This window comes from Drosophila erecta, unplaced genomic scaffold (genome assembly GCF_003286155.1).
Source record: "Drosophila erecta strain 14021-0224.00,06,07 unplaced genomic scaffold, DereRS2 tig00000092-arrow-pilon, whole genome shotgun sequence".
NCBI classification, from domain to species: domain Eukaryota; kingdom Metazoa; phylum Arthropoda; class Insecta; order Diptera; family Drosophilidae; genus Drosophila; species Drosophila erecta.
The window spans coordinates 5,382,879-5,404,732 of record NW_020825207.1 but is presented as its reverse complement, the minus strand read 5'-3'; the positions used below and the strand labels follow the sequence as shown (position 1 = coordinate 5,404,732).

Below are 21,854 nucleotides of genomic sequence, written 5' to 3'. Positions count from 1 at the left end.
ATTTTATATAAAGTATTTATTTAAAAATATTTTTGTAATCAATTTGATTTGATGATTTACAAGCATTTGGAGTCAATTTGATTACACCTACTTGCGGCATTCTATAAATATTCGTAAAATTGCATTGAATGCATAGTTATTTGTAAATAAAATCCCTTCTCGTTATAATGCCAGCAATGCGATTTTCATTGTTGATGACCAACAAATGACGCAATCCCAAAGCGCGGAAAATCTGAAAAATTCTAGGCACCGAATCGTGCTGTGGAAAAATTGTATAATTAAACAGTGCTTCGTGAAGTTTCAAAAATGTAACATTACTCACCGGATTAACTCTAATTGGTGATGGATTCATAAACATGGATAAGTCCACAGTGTAATTGATTTTTTCATCCAGCTTGCGAACACTCTGGAATAAGAAACTTTAAATATTTTCGTTAAAAATATTTAAGCATGATCAGTACCTTGATTGATGGATAACGTGGATAGACGTCTCTGAAAGTCTGAATAGAAGTTTCTGGCAGCCAGAATCGTTTGTTTTCCACATACAGAGATTTGAGCAAAATAACTATCAGTTGCGACCGCAAGATGATGCCACAAACGCGTCCCTCCGATCGACGATCCTGCAAGATTGCAATGTTAATTACTAGTAATATATAGTTATATGAAACATATGTGATCTTACCCCGCCCACATCATCGACAACGGGAAATCCGTTGTGGTCGCACTTCTTGAGCATCTCGTATATGTAATGGGCGGAATCGCGGAGCTTGATGCAAACCACAGGACTACTCAGAATTTCGCGAGCCGTCAAACCCTTGTATTGTGGTAACGGCTCCCAAGTCAGCATTGGTACATGATTTACTTGGATCTGTGTATCATAGATGCCCTCGTTGAAGTAGTCACCGACCCACTTGGCACTGATAAGTGCAATGATAAGAGGAAAGAAGAAGGAAGTCTCCACGCCAGTGGTTTCCATCAAAATAACCGACAAGCTAATGGTCATCCGAAGCACTCCGCCCAAGTTAGCTGCAGCTCCAATTAGAGCATATTTACCCGGATGCAGGAACTCCTGAAAATCGTGGATTAGTTGAATGTTAATGTTATGGCTGGCATTGCTTACCGCCTGTGGAAATATATAGTATGTAACCATGGCTAAAAGACGACCCCATGATGCGCCGACCAGAGCAGTTGGAATGAACACACCCAAGGAGACATTGAGCCCAAAAGTAGCGCAGGATAGCACATAGTACACAACTGTGAACAGGGCGAGCGTCAAGATCTTATGGGATCCTAAGAAACAAAAAACCAATCAATTGATAAATAAGAGTAAGTTCTTAAAAATACCCACCTGGAGGATCGTGGAACAAGGATCTGACTGTAGCCTCTGGCGTTTGAAACCACAGGGCAGCCACGGCATTGTATTCGTTGTCCTCGCAGAAAAGCTGCACAGGATTGTTGGTCGGATCGTTGCCCAGTGGACGACAATCGTTGATAAAGTAGATCATCAGGCAAGCCAAAGTTACGCCCATCATAGCTACTACAACAGCTTCGAGAACCTTTCCGATTTTCCACGGAATGAAGCGCTTCCGAAAATTATTGATTTTGGTATTTAGAGAGTTCCAGGCGGCTCCAAGTAATCCACCAGTTACTCCCAGTATCATGAAGATGGGCAGCTCAAAGTATTCGAATTTCAAGGGCGTATCAAACTTGCCTAAGTTAAAGAGACCCGTGAAAGTGAAATCGTTTAGGCCATGGTAAGCTGATAAAACGATATTCAAGGTGAATACGCTGATAATGGAGGCCACCAAGGTACGCCAAATAAGATTCTGGTTCCAAAAGCTAGCTGCTTCCTCCAAAGAAAAGAGCATGCCTCCAATGGGAGCTCCAAAAGCAGCTGAAACTCCGGCAGCTCCGCCTCCTAGAACGAAATCTCTTTTCTCGTGATCATCCCGGAAGGCCTTAAATATGCGGAAATCCCTCACAAACGTGGTGCTTTTGCCCTGTGAAATTCCGGCGGCGACCACAGCTCCAGCATGTATCATTGGACCCTCCTTTCCTCCTGCCAAACCACCCACGACTGAGGTAATTACTCCGATGGCCTTCACAGCCAGCGTTTTAATCCTTACGATTCGCGGTATTTTGACGCCGTTCAGATAGCTCTTCACCTGTGGAATACCACTGCCGGCGGTTATGGGCTCAATGTAGGTGACCATGGCTGCTCCAAAGGCCACGGGCAAAATGCTGAAGAGGAGCCAGTAAAGGTACGGAATCAGCAGATCTCCATCGGTCACATCACTTAGGGGTACATTTTTCTTAACAGCTGAAAGTACAACATTTAGTATAAATTATTGCCCTTTTCTACGAAACAAAAGAATACCCTAGCATTCTATGAAATACACAAATTGATTTAAAATAAATCTATCAAAAGGAATACTTAAACGACATACAATTGTAGAGAAAGGTGTACTTCCGTTTCGACAGCTCTTCAATTATAATATCTATTGTGCAAGCTATCAGGGCGGTGATAATGCCAATCTGTATAAAAATGATCCATCTTATGATGTCCTTGCGCAGGGAGAAGCGCTCTGTTAGCCTTTTTCGCTGTTCATCCTGGAAGAGCGTGTTCTCGCATACTTCGTAGTCCAAGCTCTGTAAGTGCATACGTTTCCCATAATCGTATCGGTTCAAGTTCCGCCCCATATGGGTGGTGCATATGCATGTACGTACCTCGTAATTGGGTGTGGATGCGGCTGCTGTGCGGGATCTCAGGTGGAAGATGGGTTCGCTACTGTTGATATTCCCATGCGAGCTGCCTGCACTTCCATTAATTGGCTTAAAAACAAAGCGCATAAGGTAATAAAATTAATGAGAGTGGTTAAAGATAAGCCAGCTCAAAAACGGAAACGGTGATTCATTCCAATTTATTTCACACTAGTTACATAGATACTTACAATATCCGGAGGCAATGAATTGTTGCCCAATAGCGCCGGCCGATCATCATCCAATATAATGTTATTCCCCGAAATATGCGGCGCAACTCTACCTGCGGCGTCACTAGTTGAAGGCTCTTCGTTTTGGTAGCTTCCGAAATCCTGCACAGCTTTGGAAGCTTGACCGGCCTTCTTGTGGAGCAAGATTGGATCTTCCTCAGCACTTGAATCGCCATCTAAGGTAATCAATGCCTTCCTATCGCCCATTATTTAAAATAATAAAAGCACAGGTGCCCGACAATAAACAATCAAAGAAACGAACAGAACAAAAAAACCAAATTAGAGTAACCATTCGCTGGCATCTGAGAAATACCAAAATCTCAATTGCTAGGACAGTGAGTATATTTTTTTTTATTCGCACATGTTTTTGAAAAATAACCTTTGAAGATACTTTATTGAAATGGATGTGGAAATCAAACTATAACCGTATTTTCTGTTATCCTAAATAGGAAATTTATGTCGAGATTCGTAAAGTTTACAAATATATTTGGGGCAGCTTAGTCATTTATCTATGGAATGGTTGTTTTAAAACGTTTTACCATTTGGTTTCGATTCAGAATCTGGAAGGCAGTCTAGCTGGCTTTTTTAATGGACCGCTTATAGATTGGGCTCAAATTGAAAATTCGGATTCAGATACTTGAACTTGGCTGCCTCCAACAACATTCGGTTGTGCTCGATGCGGTTGCGGCAGTGCAACTCCTGGCTTATTTGGGCCATTGAGCGCTCCAGGCGCTGCAGCACATCCCGCTGAGGCTGTTCCAAGAAGTGGGCCATGGACAGCGATTGTGAGAGGGCCTGGGAGCGTGAGTACTCCATGGAGACGTCCTCCATCGATGAAGCCAGCGATCCACTAGATTTACTCCCACCCTGCACTGGCGGAACCTGGCTCAAATCGATGGCAGCCGGCTGATCAGAGAGAAATGGGGAACCACTACCTTGCTCGGGCTTGACGGGACGACCCAGAAGGGAGACACTGGCAGGAGTCGAACCGTTAGGCAGTGTCTCCAGCGTGATGTTTGAGACCTGAAAAAGTCCATGTAAAGTGAAAGTTTCTGTCAGTATACTAATTGGCTAGATTCTAATTAAAATATGCCCAAAACTTGAATATTATATGTACTAAAAAATATCTACATTTTTATTTAATATTTAGAAACATAAATCTTTTGCGAGTTAAGGGCAGTACCAATTTGGGGAACTTACGTTTTGAACGGCAACTCCCAGGTTCTTGGGGATATTTGGTAGATTCGCTTTGACAGTGTTATCTGAAGTGGAATCTCCAGACTGGAAAGAAATAGAGATATTAGCTCACCAATACATGTTCAACGTTCATTGAGCTATTTCGCCATCCGAACAGATACAGTATATGTATGAATACGGTTCGATTCTAACGGTTAATGGCAAGGTGAGAGATGCGGACATCTCGCTCCTTTCCTTTGCGTGAAACATATGTACATACCCTGCGTGTGGCTCCCTCCTGCTCTTGCTTGTGGCGCTGGAACACCGTTTTGATTTTCAGCTCGTGGCTTTCTTTTCCCGCCGGTGGAGCAGCTTCCATGTCCACAAACACCCCGGAATCGCACTGCGCAGCTGTACTTGCGGGTGCAACTGGGACCGGTGTCTTCTTGCGCGGCTTATTAAAGCGTCTGTTTTTCATGATCCGATCACGGCGTTCCTCCAGGGCAGCCACCTTCATTTCATGAAGTTTACCCAGCAGGGAACTATGACGTCTCTGCGCCCGGGGATTATCAAAAATAAAAAAAAATAAAACACGTTAGAAGCTTCCAATTAACCAAAGCCAAAGGGTGGAGTCCCATACCTTGATGTGCATGTGGAAATTCCCGGTGGAGCGGACACTGCCACGATAAATCCGATCCGGCGGACAGTAGCAGCACTTGACTGTGACATTGTCGCCCACCTGGTTCTCGATTCGATATAGTTCTCCGTTCAGGATGTACGGCACATGTTGGCGCCTTTCCGGATTGTTTTTCTGCTCCATCTTTTCGTCCAAGTTCACGGACATTTTTCAGTTTCATAAATGGGAATGAACCTGCTAGCTTTCGAGAACGAAGACAAAAGGAGGAATGTCAAAGCAGAGGAAGAGATACAGATTCTCTCCTAGCAGGGAATGAAAGGGAAAGGAAGAGAAAACTAGGCAAAAGCAACGGTTCTTTCCCAAACGAAGATTGACAAAAAGAATCGAAAAAGGCCCCTGTGTACGTTTAAGGTTGACATTATTTGTCGTGTAATAAAATAGGTCACGAAGTAATATTTATCTTTATAATGCTCTAATGAATGACTTAATTGAATCGAATAATTGTGTCCGTTGAATTGTATGTTATGTTATATGTAGGCTGGCGGATAAATTTCGCATTATTAGAAAAGTTTAATCAATTTTTTTGACGCCAATATGACGATCTAAATCAATAAATAAGTATTATGTTGAGTTATTTTTAAATCTTTTTTTTTTTAAATAATTGTACATATATTGTAACTTTGCGCCAAGGCATCGATAAAGAATACGCGGCCAAACAGTCTGGCAGCTCTAGACTGGCTCTGAAACATGATGGCAGCTCTACCAGGTGCACGAAAGAAAGTAAGTTGGCAGCTTGGTATCTAAAATATAAACAACTTATTTGCCTCACGTGTTGAACTTTAGAGGAAACTAAAAAAAAGTGTTTATATCAGGCCTTATACATACATGCAAACGATATGTCGGAACCAGAATCAGATGCAAAGCCCAATATATTAATAACCGGTGGGTTTTGCTGCCCCTTTCAAACATTAAAGTTTTTATGTCCTAAATAAAATTTAATTTAATTATAGGAACTCCTGGAGCGGGAAAGTCGTATTTATGCGAACGTATAGCATCCGAACTGAAGTTTGAGTGGCTGGATTGCTCCAAAATCGCAAAGGAGAACAACTTTGTAGAGGAATATGACGAAGAGTACGATTGTCCCATTCTGGATGAAGAAAAAGTATAAAAATGATTTATTATCTAATATATTTAATGTATATATGGTATTATTTAGCTGATGGATCACTTGGAGCCCCTAATGGCCAAGGGAGGCAACGTCGTGGAATATCATGGCTGTGATTTCTTTCCAGAGCGCTGGTTTCAGGCGGTCTTCGTGGTAACCTGTCCCAATACAACGCTCTACGATCGTCTGAAGGAGCGCAACTACAACGAAAAGAAACTGACATCTAATATTCAGTGCGAAATCTTTGGAACCATTTTGGAAGAGGCCCGGGACTCCTATAAATCAGATATTGTATTCGAACTGAAGGGCGAGACAAAGGCAGACGCCCATACAAGCTTGAAAACTGTCAAAAACTGGTATCGTATGTGGAAAAGAAAATAAAAAATTATTGGTAGTTTGTTATAACCTTATGTATAAAATCTTAAACGTTTGTTTGTAAAGTGCCTATTATTTACAACAGTGTGTATAATATCGAAATCTTAAGTCTACAAACTAAACTCGTGTCATCTTAAAGCGAAGCGGTCCATCCGGCGCATACATGAAAGTGACTGCGTAATCCAGTGGCTTGTGGTTGTACTCCAATTTGTAGTTTCGCAGTAGCTTGGCCAGCAGTATTTGCATCTCCAGATCAGCGAATCGACGACCAAGACACATCCGAGCTCCATAGCCGTAAGGCAGTGAGGCGAACGGATGAAGTTTGCCCGGAGTTCCACCATGCTGTGGTTTCAACCATCTTTCGGGCCTGAAAGTGGCTGCGTCCGTGACATACTCCTCCATATTACCCGTGACAATAGTCGGAAAGACCGCCTGCACTCCCTTGGGCACCTGGTAGCCACAGATTACACTGTCCTCCATGAGAGTTCTTCCGTTTCCAATCACGGTGCTGTACATGCGGAACACTTCCTTGATGAAGCCCTTCAGGTGGTGCATCTGATCCAGAAGCGGAATTGTGAGTGGTGTATTTGGATCGGGAAGCAGTCGCTTTAGTTCCTCGTGAACCTTTTGCTGCTCCACTGGACGAGTGGCCAGTTGGTATAACATGGAACAAACTGCCATAGATATCTGCAAAATAGATATCAGTTAGAATTTCTATCTTCTTTTCTATTTATCTTATCTGACCGTATCTATTCCAACAAGAATCAAATCAAGCGCCATTATGGTGGCTATTTTTTCGTCCTTCTGCGAAAGGATCACCTTTTCGACCAGCGAGGGCTCGCCGGCACGCAGACTGGGATCTTGGGTCTTTAGTCTTTCGGTGGCACTCTGAATGTACTTCATGCAGACACTGTAGTAGCATAGAATTTATTTGTTGCAGATCAAATGTTCTAAAAATTTATTTACCCCACAAAGAAGTTCATGTTCTTTACATAGCGCGTCCACAGAGGCGTGGGAATGTATCTCCAATACGGAGCTTTCAGCTCCAAAGTGGCCACGTTGCGCAGGGCATACTTGGCTGCATCAATAATTTGCTGGGGCTCAGAATCCGGCTTCAGATTCGATTCCAGACAGCCCAAACGAGTGTCCAAGGCCACGCGTCCAATGCCTGATGATTAAACATTGTGAGTTGTCTTGTATTGCTATAAGTATTCACGAGGAATACTTACATTCCAGTGACCACTTGTGAATTTCATTGTCGAAATCTTCGGGCAGCTCTTGGTTTTCGTCCAACAGATTTTCGCAGCGCACCAGGAAGTCCTCGGTGATAACTTCCAGGGGCTGTAGATACCGGCGAATGGTGGACAACTGCAGCACCGGCTTCTGGACACGCGAACGGAACTCCCGCCAAGGCTCTCCGTGCCTGAATTAAGTTGGAATAAATTACAAGCTGAACACATGTGGCGATTGCACCTACACTCCGACTACGCCGCCCAGCTCGCCAAAGAAATCCTTGCGCACCACACTCTTGTACTTGACCAAACTGGGCATCGAGGGACGGAACGGGGTGGGTCCCTCGCTTCGATAGCACTGGAAATTCATCAAATTGCTATAGCTTAATATCCGACAACTGGGGGCAATTTGTACGGTGCCAGAAATGTGTGTAATGGCTTGGTGCCTTCGTGCTTCGTTGGTCATGCGGAAAGTCCCAAGCCGCTGGCGTGTCTTAATGCTTACCTTTTCAATTTCGTCAGCATCGTAGATGAACAAAAGATCGGGCCGTCCTATAAGACCTCCAAAACGCACAATTCTGCCATAACGATCGTGCAGCAGCGATGATATTTTGGCCACATCGGAGATGGTGTATTGGCCAATTATTGGCATCAGTCTATGGAATAGTCAAGGTTAAACTAACTCTCTACGACAATGAAAGATGCATTGACTTTTTCCAAAGGCGCAAAAATATGGATTGTGAGCAAAATTCGTCAGCATGCAGCAAAATTTCACACGTTATTAGGGCGACCTTGAATTTAGCGCTAATTGAACGCTAATTAAGTGGATGACGTTCCATCGAACGGATTGTAACTTAAAGTTTGGGATTGGACAGGTGTAAATTGATGGAATCCCACAAGCACATTTAACAAGAATCGTTAAGAAAACTCAAGTCTCCCATAAATATTTAGTTAGCATTCATAATTTTTACTAGTTGGGGTTGCGTGTTTTTTGCACAAAATCCAAGCAAATAAACGAACATCATCATCATGGTGAATTCAATAAGTGTTGAACAAGCTATCCAAGTTAATTGGGTCAGGTGAAACGGAGAGTGTTTGGTTTTATTGCAATTGCAGTTAGCTTGGAGAAAGCGAGTGAGTTCGCGTCTTCAGTCTTTCGTTTTTTTGTTGATGGGTTATCGGTTTTATTACCTCCATGTATTGCCCAAAATAGGAATGGGCTTGGGTCCGGGAATTTGATTGTAGGGCAGAGCGTTTTGCCACTCGGAAGTGGAGTGTACACGCGGTGCACTGGGCTCCTCCGAATCCGCCAGATGCGGACATGTAGCCACGCCCGTGGAGCTTTCACGGCTCTCCGAGCGCCTGGAACCTGGTCCACCGAACTTCGGCGCACATTGCCGAAGATTGGGGCCACAGGAGGCTGTGGAACGCCACGCTTTCAGCGATAGATTGTTCATTACTCGTCTAAGCCGATTTAAATTCAAATCAGATTTCACTGGTCGTAAGCCTCGATTTCCAATTGTCTTCTGTTGACGTTGACACACTGATCTCCGCAGGGCAACGAAACTTGCTTCTAGCGGGAGCCGCAATCAAGTTCCACACTGGACGGCTGCCTGGCACAAACTACTGGCAGCTCAAGCTCCGACGATCCAAACAAGCTACGTTTACGTTTTAAGCTGATTCTCTTTGCTGTTTGAAAAGAGAAAGTGCTCTTAACAATTGGCGCTCTGCTTTAAAAACTTGTAAAATGTAAACAATTGTTTCATAAATTCTGTGGAGGATGTTTTGAACTATCCTTAAAACCAATTACCATATCTTATCGGTCCAAGGTATTTGCTTTTTTTGTTATGTTAAGCAGTCATTATAAAACAAAGTATTTACGTTAACAAATCGAATTACAATATCCTCTTTATAGATATTTTGGCGAAGTGCCAAAATTATTGTATGTATTTAAGACGTAAAAACGGCACTGCACTTACAGAAAAAAGTTGTTTCGCAATGGGCTCCAGAGGTGAATAATTCCCTGACCCACAGGTCAAGAACTTTCCGTTCCGTCACTCAGTGTAAACAATAACTTTTACAGGCCAAACACGTGCGAACGAAAATCAGCCATCAGCCATCAATGAAGCAAAGGCTTGCTGGGCCCATTTTGCGCACTGAAAAAAAATGGTTTGAGAATATGATAATAGAAAAATATGACTACCCAATTCATAATTGGGTAGTTCCACGACTTTAGGAAAATCATATAGCCTAGTAAAACGGCTCTAATTAGATACATTTCCTGCGCCTCTATATTCTGAACCATAAACATACTTTGTCCAAATTATCAAATTCGACTTTATTAAAAATGCCGGAGGCAATATGCAGGATAAGCCAAAAAGTATACAGCAAGCTTAACATGAAACGCTTTAATTGGTATGGTTATATAAATAAAATTTACGTTAAAAGAAATGAACTAGTTTCACATAGTGCTCATAATAAATCATTACACATTATTTGAAAACGAAATACGAAATCAAATACGAAATTATGAATGCAATTATGACGCGATCGAATTTAAATCACTCGTGTCGTGAAGTCACACAAAGCGCAGTGAAGATTAATTATTTTGTGCTCCCATATAGCACGACATTATTTTGGATAACCTAGAATTTTCAGATGATTTCCTCAAGAACTTGCCTCTACCGCAGGGCATCTATAAAATACAACTTCGATTTGCAACGTACAAAGTTTGGAGGGCCCATGTGACAATGTTCATTGAAAGAACAGAATAAAATGTGTCTAACCATTAATAATCAAGCGAAACGAGACTTGTGTTCACATATTCTTTATATATTTAGCAATTTTTTTTGATTACAAAGTTTACGTTCAATACAATTAAAATTTCACAATTTTGCAAATGCTTTTCTTGTGCATTTGCGTTTTTGGAAATGTTTTGCTGAGTTTAATGAGATTGTTGTGCAAAGCAATGTTAGATACAGTGTTTTTTGGTGAACAACGCATAAAAACAGTAAACTTTCTTGGCTTTAAAAACTTTGAACACATCAAAATCTTTTAAAAAAGTTTAATTACTCCTTATGTGGTAAAACAGACAATGCCATACCACCATTTAATAATAGTATAGTTTAAATCGTAAATGCTTTGCTGGCTTAGTCTAGACCATGACTTTATAGCTTAAGTAGTTGTGTTGGATTGGCGTCAAATCATTGAATGGCACGTATCAAACTCATGCATATGAATGGACAAACAAAATAGAAGAACACTTTTGGGGACAAGTCTAGGTAGAATGATTTTGATTGTTTTGATTGGGTTATAATAGCATAAAAGTACGTTTTTAGGGTCTTTACTAGTATGAAACTTAGCTAAGATGCTGCTTGCATATGAATATAGAATGGCATATGTATGGTAGACTTAGACTATCCGCTCACGGTTGCGGATTAAATTAAGATGATGCAGATTGATAAATATGAAATGTCGTGTGACAGTTTAGAGACAGAACCGATCCTGCACAATAGACGCTGTTCGTCTAATTTCTTACTCTTTTTTCTGTCACCGTTTTTACACTCTTCTTATTCGATAATTAACTATGCCTTATTTATATTTATAGGTATGAATGTGTGTATCTAGACTTAAAAATGTATATGGCGGCGTCGTTCGTATTTACAGTTCTTTACGGTCATTAATATATCGCACATTTGATTAACTTAAACTAAACGGACCTCCCTGGAGGGGAACACAATTCAAGTCGGTTCACTGCAATTCACAAATTCGAGTTAAATTAATTAAATAAAACAGAAACTAAGAAACAATTAACATCCACTGTTTGACGACTAATACTTTCAGCCAGCCGGACATTATTAAGGCGGCATCAGTGTTAACACTCGAACTCGTTGGCCGTGATTGCGCTCAGATCCTTCATGAGGCCCTCCAGATTGGCCATTTCCTGGTTAAGCTCCTCGGTGGATGTGCTGGGGGCAAGTCTTTGAATCTCATCGGTTGAGTGCACTACCGAGCCACCGCCCTGTAGCCGATTGGGCGTGGCAGCCGAGAATGATGGTTTCTTGTAGGGCGATTGGTTTTGTGGACGTATTGTGACGGCGGGAGCTGTAGAGCAATCATTGAGATTAGTCATTGTACTTCAATTCCGGTCGAATTCAAATTGGACTGCTAAAAATACTCACTATGCTTGTTAGCGGGGGTGGCTCCGCCAGTGGGTGGTGGACCCGGCACACTGAAGCTCTTTAGAGGATGGCCACGCTTAGAACTTTCAATGGTGGACACACAGCCATTGCCTGCAGCCGCATTTCCTGCATTGCTGTAAGGATAAGCAAAATAGAATACCATTTAATGGTAGAATTTATTTTATTCAAAACTTTTTGCTGCTACTAAACAAAAACCAAGACTTGCTTAAACAACAATGGGACATGGGGGATTGCGCTTGGTCCCCGACCGACTGCTGCGGCCCAGAAAGCGCAGCCTCCGCCATTGCTGAATCTTCTGCGCCAACCGGGCCAACCGGATGTACGGCTGGCGATCGGAGACAGACATCACGTTCCACGTGTAGGTGGCCAACTCGGTGATGGTGGCCGCGGTGCGCATGCTGTAGACGCCCTTGTACTGATGGTTAATCAGGATCTCATCCAAGCGAAATTTGTTCATAAAATTGAGGAACGGCGACGGCGAAGCCATTAGCAGGAGCTGCTGCTCGACACGTCGTGGCAGCGTTTTGTTGTCAAGCTTGATTACCCTGCTTGACGGTCCGTGCACCAAGTTGACCTGCAAACTGGGATCGATCCGTCCCCAACGCGTCCTCGAGCACATTCTCGAATCTTGTTCTTTTTCGCAGAGTAGATAAAATACTAGGGGAATTTTGTAGAATTTCTATCTCCGAAATGTGTGCACATGCCCATGTGAGCGCCGATAACTAAAATAATTTAACTAAAGCACCGCCCACTTTACTTACCAGAAGTTGGCATCGTAGCCTCCATATGGATGCTCTGGGGTCTGAGCCATCGAGTTGCTCTGCGGCTGGGTGAGACTCTGCTGGGAGAGACCAGCCTCCATGGTCATGTGGGATCGATTTTGGTGGCTATATTGGGTGCGCGGGTACTGAGGTCGCTCCATCGTTCCATTCATTGATGTGGCTGTTGAAGAAATATGGCTTTAATATTCAGTCATCTTACGAAGTGATGGCTGTCACTCACTCATATATCCTGGCACATAGGACCGCTTGTCCAGGGAATTGGTCACATGACCTGGCACTGGCGTCTCCACCTCGTATTCACTGTGCACCACTGATCGTGGCAGTGTGAGTGCACCACTGCTCGAGGCTCCATCGCTGCAGACGGGTGTCACAGTGTGCAAGCCCTTATCTATGTTTTTCAGCTCCATTTGATCGTGGTGTATCCATAGATCTGGTGGTTTGGGCACGCCAACATTGTTCTTTTGGTAGCTGCAAATGAATAAATATTGGTAAAGCTATGTTGATAATATTGTTTAGAGAAACCCACCTCTTCTTCGTGTGTTCGGGCGAAGATTGTGGTTTACGTCGGCATAGCAATAGGACGCCCAAGAGCACCACAAGTAACACAACAGCAGTGCCTGCTATAATGATGTACAGCAGCTTCTCGTTGTCGATTCCCTTGGCAATGGTGTCGGGCTCCTGCATGGTAACGGCTGCACTTGTGGTGTACGATACCAGAGCGGAGAACGGAGCATTGTTGGTTCCCTTGGTGGTTCTAGCCTGAACCTTAAAGTAGTATGTGGTGTAAGGTTTCAGATTCGGTAGCATGAGCATAGTTTCCTCGCCGGCAAATGCTTCAACTGACCAGTCGCGATCTCTCTTCGTGGTGTCGGTGGTGTAGTAGATATTGTACCCGGTAATCTGACCAAGAGTATGTTTTGGAGGGATCCACTGGACGATCACAGTGGGCGGATTTAACTCATCCAAGCGCACAGTAACCTCTCGAGGCGGTGTAACCGGTACATTCTGATAAGTAATATTTAACACAGACATCGACCAGGAGGACTCTCTGCGTCCTTTGACCACCTTAACTGCAAATTCGTACTGCGTATTGGGTCGCAAATCATTAATCATGCAGTTCAGATCCGTGGTGTTGTGGTAGCGATAGCGATTGGATCCCGTGATGCCATAGCTAACCGTATAGTGGCGATTATCTGTTACATGCTGATTTTTGTTCAGCATCGTGTCAATCCAGTAGACCACAATCGAGGAGCTGGACATGGTGATGGCTTGTAGACCCACCGGAACCTCTAGGGGAGTCGGTGCGTCTACAGGCTCCTCGTCGCGGGTCTTAATGTTGTCATAAATAGGCGGACCATCGCCCTTAACATTTCTAGCCCTTAGCGACACCACATAATCCATATTTGACTCTAGAGATTTGAGTACATGATAGCGCTCAGTTTCCTTTAGCTCGATGGTGTTCTCATCGGGAATTCCACGACCCCAGCCCAGCACGTAGTTGCGTATCTTGATTTCCGGATGCTGCGGAGGACCCCAATGTAGCGCAATATTGTTGGCTCCTGGGTGGATGCTTATCCAAATGGGTTTGCCCGGAACTTGGGTCTCGTCTAGATCGTTCTCCAAGGTGTTCGCACGATACCATTCCGTAAAAGGTCCCGATCCGTTCACAGTCATTGCAGCAATCTTCACCTGGTACTCGGCATTACGATCCAAGTTGCTCAACTCAAAGTAACGAATATTGGCAGGAGTACTCTTCACCTGGGGTGCATCCTTGAACTTGCGATAGCGAATCTTGTAGCCCGTAATCTGGCCATTGCGATCTTCCTCTGCAGGCGGCTCCCAGTGGACGGTTATGGACTATTTGGGTAATATAATTAACCCATGAAATTTATTCATATTTGTACTTCATATTTGCATATCTACTTACGCTAGAGCTGGTCACTTCCAGAGTAACATTATTAGGGGGTTCCGACGGCGTGGCGGAAAACGTCTTCACACGGATCTCTGCTGAGGAGTCCCCCATTCCGTTTCGATTAAAAGGTACTACTGAAATCACGTAATCCGTATGGGGTCGCAGATCGGTAAGAATAGCTTCCAAAGCAGTACTATCCTGATTTAAATCAGCACCACTGTCGTTCTGTAAGTAAATAGATCGGAATTCAAGCATTATGTTTATAGTATTTTGTTTTTTTGTATCTCACCTCGGAATAGTAGACTCGATACTTGAGTATCTCTCCATTGGTTACCGTGGGCTCTTCCCATTTGACGTAGATCTCTTTGTGACTGCGGGCATATCCTTCAAAGTTGCGTGGTGGACCTGCAATGTTCACCTCCGGTTGGGTACTAACTTCTAGTGGAGCAGAGGATGCGCCGCTGCCGAAATTGGTATTGGGTTCCACTCGGAATTGATAGGTTCTGCCGGGCAGCAGCGATTGAATATTGACTTGTTGATCGTCATGGGACTTGGTAACCATTTTTTGCTCCCTAAAATAGTTGTGAAACATTGAATTAATTGATTTCCTTAATAATGTTATTATATTCTTTCTTATAGATATAATTTTATTTTGACTATAGGCCTTTTTTCATAAACTTTAAGTAATTATCATCAAAAAATATGATACATGTTATTTTGTTTAAGGGCGGTCAGGAAACGGCCACAGGATGGAAGCCAGACAGAAAGTTAGATTCAATCGAAAGCAAAATCATTTCCGCTTCGCTGAGGAGATGAAGTCGTTAGGCGATTGGCCAACTACGCAAACAGGGTTAATCTCTGCTAATTGCTGACTAATGGAGCGGATGATAATTATGCGGGCAATGCGATGCTTTCCCGCCACTCACCTCTCGCTGTTGTTCATCTTGTAGTAGACCGTGTAGTAGACCACATCGCCGGCGTTTTGGAGTGGTTCCACCCAGCTGAGGGTCACAAATCGGGACTTCACAATCTGTGCAACCAGATCGCGCGGCTGGCTGGGCAATCGGGCCTGGAGTCCGCTGTCCAATGGCTTGGCACCTGGATGCGGAACACTCGGATCCTGTTCGGGGGAATCTGGGGAAGCAGGGTATTGTTTTTGCTGCTGGGATTTCTTGCTCTTGGCCGACTGCCAGGAGTCCAGTATTTTCTGTGCGTCCTCGCCCTGTTTGTAGGCCTCCAGCAGGGCCTGCTTAGCTGGATCGTCCTCGTCGTAGTCATCGTCATCGTCCTCGTAACTCTTGGATTGGTTCTCCAGCGGCAGAGCACTCCCCGCGTTTAGGATATTGAATCTGCGGTCGTTGAGCGGTTGCTCAAATTTGGGAAGCTTTCCGGAAGGGATCCTTAGTCGTGTCGTACCAGCGTCATCGTCGTCTAGGTCATCGTCCTCGTCCGAAAAGGGAAAACTCCCACCGGACTTGGTTCGCAGCTGCTCACCCGAATTGAAGGGCTTGCGACGCTTGGTCAGATTGTCAAAGGTCTGGAGGGATTTGGTGGAGTGGCCTTGGGATTTTCGTTTTTTGATTTTCACTTTGGGAGTGGGATTTGTTGGTGGTTGGATGGTTGTGATTGGGGTGATATTTAATGGAAATGAGGCAAGGATAAAGGAAATAAAAGAAAAAACGAAATAAACAATAAGTTAATAAATTATATTTGAAATTAATAAAATTCATTTCATGTGGTTAAATATTGATAATGTGTACTGAAATCTCTCTTGTGTGCTCAATAAATAATTTATTCACTTCATTTAAGCCGATTGACTGTTTAAATTGTTTAATCCTATTTAAATGATGTGTGCATTCAAACCGCTGAATGGTAAGCAAGTTTAAAACCATATAAACATAAAGTACAAGATTTTATTATTGTCAAACACACACAAAAGATATTTCCATATTTTGACATAAAATAATCTGAGTAATTAAATTTATCACTATACAAACAATACACACATAGGCGCATAGGAAATTATTTTACAAAAGCAGGATGAAGGAAAGGATATTTGTACAACAAATGAGATAGGGGGAGTTGGGGTATACGGCTTTGAATTTCATTGGGTCAATTTACAGGCCTCCAAGAGGCGCCAATTGTTTAAGCTGCACAAATACTGGACACCGAGCTAGTTCTACTTTGGTTACATCTCCAGAAATTCCACTCACCTCCTTGCGGGACAACCCGCAGACGAGCTGCAGCATGGACACTGCCGGCGGCATTGGTGCCCACGCACTGGAACATCCCAGCATCGGAGTTCAGCAGTCCAAGGATCTTCAGATTGTGACCATCCACCAGTTGCATGTAGTCATTGGGAGTTATGAGATCTCCGTTCTTAAGCCACCTAATTACGGGCTTTGGCTTTCCCCAGATATCGCACTTCAATTCCGGTTCGTCCTTCTCGTGGGCAGTGGTATCCTTGGGCGCCTTGATGAACTTAGGTGGTTCCTGTACCTGCACCGTGGCCTGAGCATCAAGAGAATCCACCGTATTGCTGGCGCGGCACTGGTAGTTCCCTGAATCAATGTCCTCGGCACTGGAGATTTGCAGCGAGCCCGTTCCAACGATGGAGAAACGCGAGTCCAGGTCGTTAAAGTCCAGATCCATGCCATTTCGCAGCCACTTTATCTGCGGCTTTGGCACTCCGTTGGCCACGCAGTCCAGGGTGACGGTGTCGCCCTCCTTCACGGTTTTGGGTGAAGGTCCCACAAGGAACGATGGAGCCACTGAATTGTCGGCACCCGGGTCACTGGGTTTCTTGATGTTCAAGTTCGTTTTGCTGCTCAGCCGGGAGGAACTGCCCGAAGTCACGTTGCACTGGTAGGAACCCCGATCCGATGGGCCCACTTCGTCGATTTCCAGCGCTCCGTTGGGCAGAACTACCATGCGCAACTTGTCCACGGGCAGTGGCACGTCATCCTTGAGCCACTGCACCGAGTGTTTAACGCCCTCCTGCCAGTTGGCATCGCCCACCATGCAACGGAAGTAAGCCGTCTGACCTGGCAGCAGGTACGTTTCCAGGAAGTCCTGGTTCAGATCTGGCTGCCGAGCAATGGCCACCAGTGCGGGTCGACTGAGTATACTGCCCACGCCCTCGGCCGTCAACAGGCACTGGTAGGCTCCCGTCAGTCCGCGGTTCTCCTCGACGGAGCTGATGTAGAGTGATCCATTCTTCAGTTGGGTGCGGAACGTATCGCCCACGATGACCAGGTCCTGTCCATCTGGACCTCGCCACCGGATGCTTACTGAGCTGGGCGAGCTGGCCTTGCCCTTGCCTGTGCGTCCCGTGGATGCAGTGCCTGTACACTGGAGCAGCACCGAGTGGCCCTCGGGCACTACGGCATCCTGCGGCTCCAAGGTGAACGAAAGCGCTGCAAAATAGAGGGGTTGCTATTAATGCACTGCCAGAAAAAAGTGCTAGTATATAAATATAAAAATTTAAGTCATAAATTTGTGCTTCTTTAATATAATTTTCTTCAACGATTTAATATAAATCGTCAACCAACAACAACAACATATTTCATATAGATTTTTTAACCAAGATGTAGAAAACCCCAAATTGGATGATGCAGTCCTACAGCTTTTAAACAATTCCTTACATTATTATACAATTCCTTGAGGAACTAGAATACTATGGGTATTGTGATTTTTTTTTGCGAGTGGCGTGGGCACAGTCGATTGGGGTTTGTGCTACGGCTCAAGTCGGACGCCCCCAGTTTACCGGAGTGTGCCTCCACTCGAGGAACGGCAGCTTCTGCAATCTGTCAACTTGTAAACATGGCTGAATAATTGAGGCTACAAAGGCCAACTCTCTCTGGAAGGCATGCAGTGGCAAGGGCAGGGGCAGAGTCTGAGGAAATTGCAAAGGGGTCGCCGGAGGCACGCAAATATTTGCATTTCCACTTTGGCTGGGCTCGACGGGATGGAGGGGCCAACTGAGTGCCGGGGCACCGGAGGATGGAAGGGTGGCAGGACCTGCCAATGAATAAACCAACATGGCTGAAAGAAAAATCGGGTAACGCAAGGTGCTCGTTGCCTGATATCCTCAAAGGCTTAGATGCCGAGGATAAAGGTGATACAGACATACAGGCCGGAAGAGCTGAGGCTTTTAGCCATTAAAAACTTAGATTACTAGCTGAAACAGGCATTTAAAAATTATAACATACGGAAACAACATTTTTCAATATTTAAACTTCTCTTTAAACACATACTTTCACATATTAAATATTTCTTTTATTCAAGCTAAATAATACAGCAATGTTTAAAGCGTAAATAACCATTTTTTGCGTCATCACTGGACGAAATAAATTATATATAAATGGGAACAACCTTAATTAGACATCGAGTTGCGACGAAGAGAAGCGTGAGTTAAATGCCGCTGGAATGATGACTTAATTTACGAGATTTATTCAGCTGTACAAGCGAATTTTGCGTCATGAATTACACATTACATTTCAGTGCATTTCAGTGAGCGAGGAGGAGTTAGGAGACAGGAGTCAGGTCTCAGCATTTAGGATCCAGACTGCACTTGCTCTGGAGCTGGACTGTTTTCCCTGCGGATCAGAGTCACATTTCCATATTCCCGCTGACCGCCCGTGAACTTAGGCCTTTTGCCAGGAATTTCACAGAAGTATGCCTGCCATTTATACGCTCTGTTTCCGCCCCTCCATTCCTCCTCCTTCAATTGGCCTGCAATTCTCAGCCAAAGTTGCAGCAAAGTTATGCGAGCCCTGGGCAGTGGGGTTTGGGCTTCCATATTAACTCGACTCAACTCTATTAGGGTAAACTACTTAACGGCCCAAGTGGTGCCTCCACTCCAATCCTGCGCAGCTCCCCGCATGAGTGTTCCTCGTGTTTCACATTTTATTCGAGTATTTCAGACTCAACGTGTGGCTTTTACGGTTATTGCTTTTGGGGTCTTGGTTTGATGGAGCAGAACCTCAACTCTATTTTATTTCCTTGCACATTTCACTTGATGAAATTGTGTGTTTTTTTTTAACATTTTCCCCATCTTACCGTCCATATGCCTGCCTTTGTTTATGGCCAGCTTTTAGGAGCTGTTAAGACAAACATGCAGGCATAAAGACCCAAAATGGGTGCGTAATTGATCTATATAATTTACCATATACATTTACCGTGTTATATACAAGGATGTATAACCCTTTTAACCCCCGTCAACTGTCAAGGTGAACTGAGCTGCATGAAATCTTGATTTCGAGTGAATTTACTTTCAGACAGCTGCAGTGCAACTGGTACCTGCACTTTTCAACCCCTTTGTTCTCCATTTTTTGTATGCAACTCAATTTCGAGAAACAGACCCGCACATTTTGGCCACGGGGTTGCAATATATTTGAGGAATTTTTAAAGCTTATTAAACAATTATTCGGTGTGCATGTCTGGTTCTAAATCAAATGGAGACATCTCGCTACTATTCGGTTTTTATGGCTTCTTCGCAGCAGCAGGGAGCTGAATCCAATTAAAAACTTTATTGCTCGAATTGATTTTTATTGTACGCCTCTTTGGCAGCAGATAAATAGAGAAAGGGAGATACAAATTCGAAAGTCGGAGGGGTAGAGAGGCTATCGCTGCTCCAAAAAAATTGTGTCAATTGGTTCCCTCTTTCGTTTTCAGTTTTTTTAGTGCCGACTTTCCATCCATTTTTCCATGTCTCGTTATCTATTGGATGCTTTTAATTATGACAGTGGGGGTGGGTATGTGCCACGCCCGTGCACTCACACACATGCCCGAAAAAATGCATAATTAATAAATTAAACCAATTATATACAAAAGGCTCGATTTGAAGTGGCATTTCATTAAACTGTAATTGCAAAGAGAAATCAATTTGCCTTTCGGGATGGTGAAAGAGCTCAATTAATTACACAGTTGCGGATTTATGTGCACAATTATTATTATAATTATACCGCACTTGACAATCGGCACAAAAAGAATACCTAATCCTGTATGCAAATGCAAGTTTTGTGAGCCCTTAAAAGCTTAGGAAATGCACATTATTATTCCAGGGTACTCTCCCTATATTAAGGTTTTTTGTAAACCTTACCTTGTGCATTTTTGTCAATCTGTTGTTGGCCTTTGTCTGCATATACAAAACAAAAAAGGCTACAGGAAACGAACCCTTTTTGCATTATTTGAAATACTCCCCCAACTCACGAAGTTTGTACGTCCTTTTTCATCGTGAAAATCCTTTTTTTTTGCGGCGGGCAAATTAAAATAAATGCAAAAAAAAAGGGGGAAAAGCAGCAAGTTAAAGCTGAAAAAAGAGTTGATTTGCTTTAATTGAGCAAACATTTTGTATAAATTTTGTTTTTCAATTGAGTTTGCCATTTCCGTAATTACGCTCGACGCGTTCATTGAATCAAATTAAACAATTATTATTCAGTCAGATTTGTGCGTTCGTTTTCCTAGAAATTCCACTTTAAAAACTGAAGCTCCACGTCGGAAGATGGAAAAATGGCTTAATTGAGTTTAATTGTTGCACCGGACCTACAAAATCAACTCGACAAGTCACGCAGCAAGCATTTACATAAGATTAACGACAATCAGCACAAAACAAAATAGGAAAAGAGAAAAAATTTGAAAATTTCAAAATGAATTTGATGCACTTTGTTGATGCTGTTTGAGTCAAAAGTGATCCGCATCCGTGGACGCAGAAAGCGAGGGAGAGCGTATCGGTACATGAATATTTATGATGCTCCAATGAATTTGCATATTTTACGATTTTCGTTTACAGACGATAAAACCCAAAGAAGGAGCAGAGCAGGCTTAGATGGCGACAGTTTCTCCGGCTCCTTTAAAGTTTAAACACAACTCGCTTTTGCCGTATGCAAATTGCAGTATGTTGGTCGATAAAAAATTAGCAGTTCGCTGAAGAGAGGACTTTGTAAACATTGGTCTAGTGAAAAATGCCTGACCAGGAAAGACATGACAGTTTTGTGCAAGGTGATGAAAAATTAGATACACTGAAAGAAAACTTTCTCGTACTATTATACCTCTTTTAGACGCACCTTCCTGTTCTTCAGAGTTATAAATATACGTTACGAATATATATGAAACCGAATTAACAGGCTGCAGTTCGCCTGGGAAAACCATCTATTTAAATTTCCGTACACTCACATGATTTCCAATCAAACAGCAGAGCCTGCGGAGTAGCCAATCAAATTAGCATATGGCCAAAAAAGGAGAAAACTCCCTAAAAAGGAGCCAGCAGCACGCAAGAGAAGCGCACAATTAGCCAGAAATTTCCATTTGCCAGTCAGGCGATTCCGGGCAAGCAGAAAATATTTTAAGAGACAAACAAAATGAGAAAAATTTCGCATATCA

General features: G+C 43.4%; 6 protein-coding genes across 8 annotated transcripts in view; 1 reads left to right on the top strand and 5 right to left on the bottom strand.

Annotated features, from left to right (window-relative positions):
• Positions 1-31: 31 nt before the first annotated feature.
• Positions 32-3,304, bottom strand: LOC6546793 (H(+)/Cl(-) exchange transporter 7). Its single transcript, XM_001975851.3, has 9 exons — positions 2,952-3,304; positions 2,728-2,832; positions 2,448-2,649; positions 1,349-2,320; positions 1,121-1,290; positions 683-1,069; positions 462-620; positions 323-406; positions 32-259 (listed from the first exon to the last, which is right to left on the bottom strand). The coding sequence occupies exons 1-9, from the start codon at positions 3,195-3,197 to the stop codon at positions 137-139; spliced, it is 2,448 nt and encodes an 815-aa protein (XP_001975887.2). The 5' UTR covers positions 3,198-3,304; the 3' UTR covers positions 32-136.
• Positions 3,305-3,398: 94 nt separating this feature from the next.
• On the bottom strand, positions 3,399-5,166 carry LOC6546794 (protein stand still). The gene is made up of 4 exons (XM_001975852.3): positions 4,807-5,166; positions 4,447-4,719; positions 4,191-4,271; positions 3,399-4,013 (listed from the first exon to the last, which is right to left on the bottom strand). The coding sequence occupies exons 1-4, from the start codon at positions 5,008-5,010 to the stop codon at positions 3,588-3,590; spliced, it is 984 nt and encodes a 327-aa protein (XP_001975888.1). The 5' UTR covers positions 5,011-5,166; the 3' UTR covers positions 3,399-3,587.
• A 278-nt stretch (positions 5,167-5,444) lies between these two features.
• Positions 5,445-6,398, top strand: LOC6546795 (adenylate kinase isoenzyme 6 homolog). Of its 2 annotated transcripts, XM_001975853.3 has the most exons (4): positions 5,525-5,583; positions 5,647-5,745; positions 5,814-5,965; positions 6,020-6,398. In XM_001975853.3, the coding sequence occupies exons 2-4, from the start codon at positions 5,700-5,702 to the stop codon at positions 6,347-6,349; spliced, it is 528 nt and encodes a 175-aa protein (XP_001975889.1). In that variant the 5' UTR covers positions 5,525-5,583; positions 5,647-5,699; the 3' UTR covers positions 6,350-6,398. The 2 variants fall into 2 exon arrangements, with proteins under 2 accessions (XP_026837136.1, XP_001975889.1); XM_026981335.1 differs by lacking the exon at positions 5,647-5,745 and having other exon boundaries at positions 5,445-5,583.
• Positions 6,357-9,205, bottom strand: LOC6546796 (probable cytochrome P450 301a1, mitochondrial). The gene is made up of 7 exons (XM_001975854.3): positions 8,767-9,205; positions 8,081-8,231; positions 7,821-7,933; positions 7,573-7,766; positions 7,310-7,511; positions 7,088-7,253; positions 6,357-7,030 (listed from the first exon to the last, which is right to left on the bottom strand). Exons 1-7 carry the CDS (start codon positions 9,030-9,032, stop codon positions 6,461-6,463), a joined length of 1,662 nt encoding a protein of 553 aa, XP_001975890.1. The 5' UTR covers positions 9,033-9,205; the 3' UTR covers positions 6,357-6,460.
• Positions 9,206-10,421: 1,216 nt separating this feature from the next.
• Positions 10,422-21,854, bottom strand: part of LOC6546797 (neogenin) — a 35,147-nt gene continuing 23,714 nt past the window's right edge. The window contains exons 2-10 of one of the 2 annotated variants that reach the window (XM_001975855.3): positions 16,685-17,887; positions 15,398-16,058; positions 14,761-15,043; positions 14,487-14,696; positions 13,086-14,416; positions 12,780-13,027; positions 12,539-12,719; positions 11,757-11,890; positions 10,422-11,679 (exon numbers count right to left, since the gene is read on the bottom strand). In XM_001975855.3, the coding sequence (XP_001975891.2) occupies positions 11,450-11,679; positions 11,757-11,890; positions 12,539-12,719; positions 12,780-13,027; positions 13,086-14,416; positions 14,487-14,696; positions 14,761-15,043; positions 15,398-16,058; positions 16,685-17,887 (4,481 nt within the window). In that variant the 3' untranslated portion in view covers positions 10,422-11,449. The remainder of the gene's footprint in view (positions 11,680-11,756; positions 11,891-12,538; positions 12,720-12,779; positions 13,028-13,085; positions 14,417-14,486; positions 14,697-14,760; positions 15,044-15,397; positions 16,059-16,684; positions 17,888-21,854) is intronic. The other variant, XM_015156128.2, reaches the window with a different exon arrangement.
• LOC26527045 lies at positions 11,928-12,514 on the bottom strand. The gene has a single exon (XM_015157418.2). It carries the CDS (start codon positions 12,394-12,396, stop codon positions 11,983-11,985), a length of 414 nt encoding a protein of 137 aa, XP_015012904.1. The 5' UTR covers positions 12,397-12,514; the 3' UTR covers positions 11,928-11,982.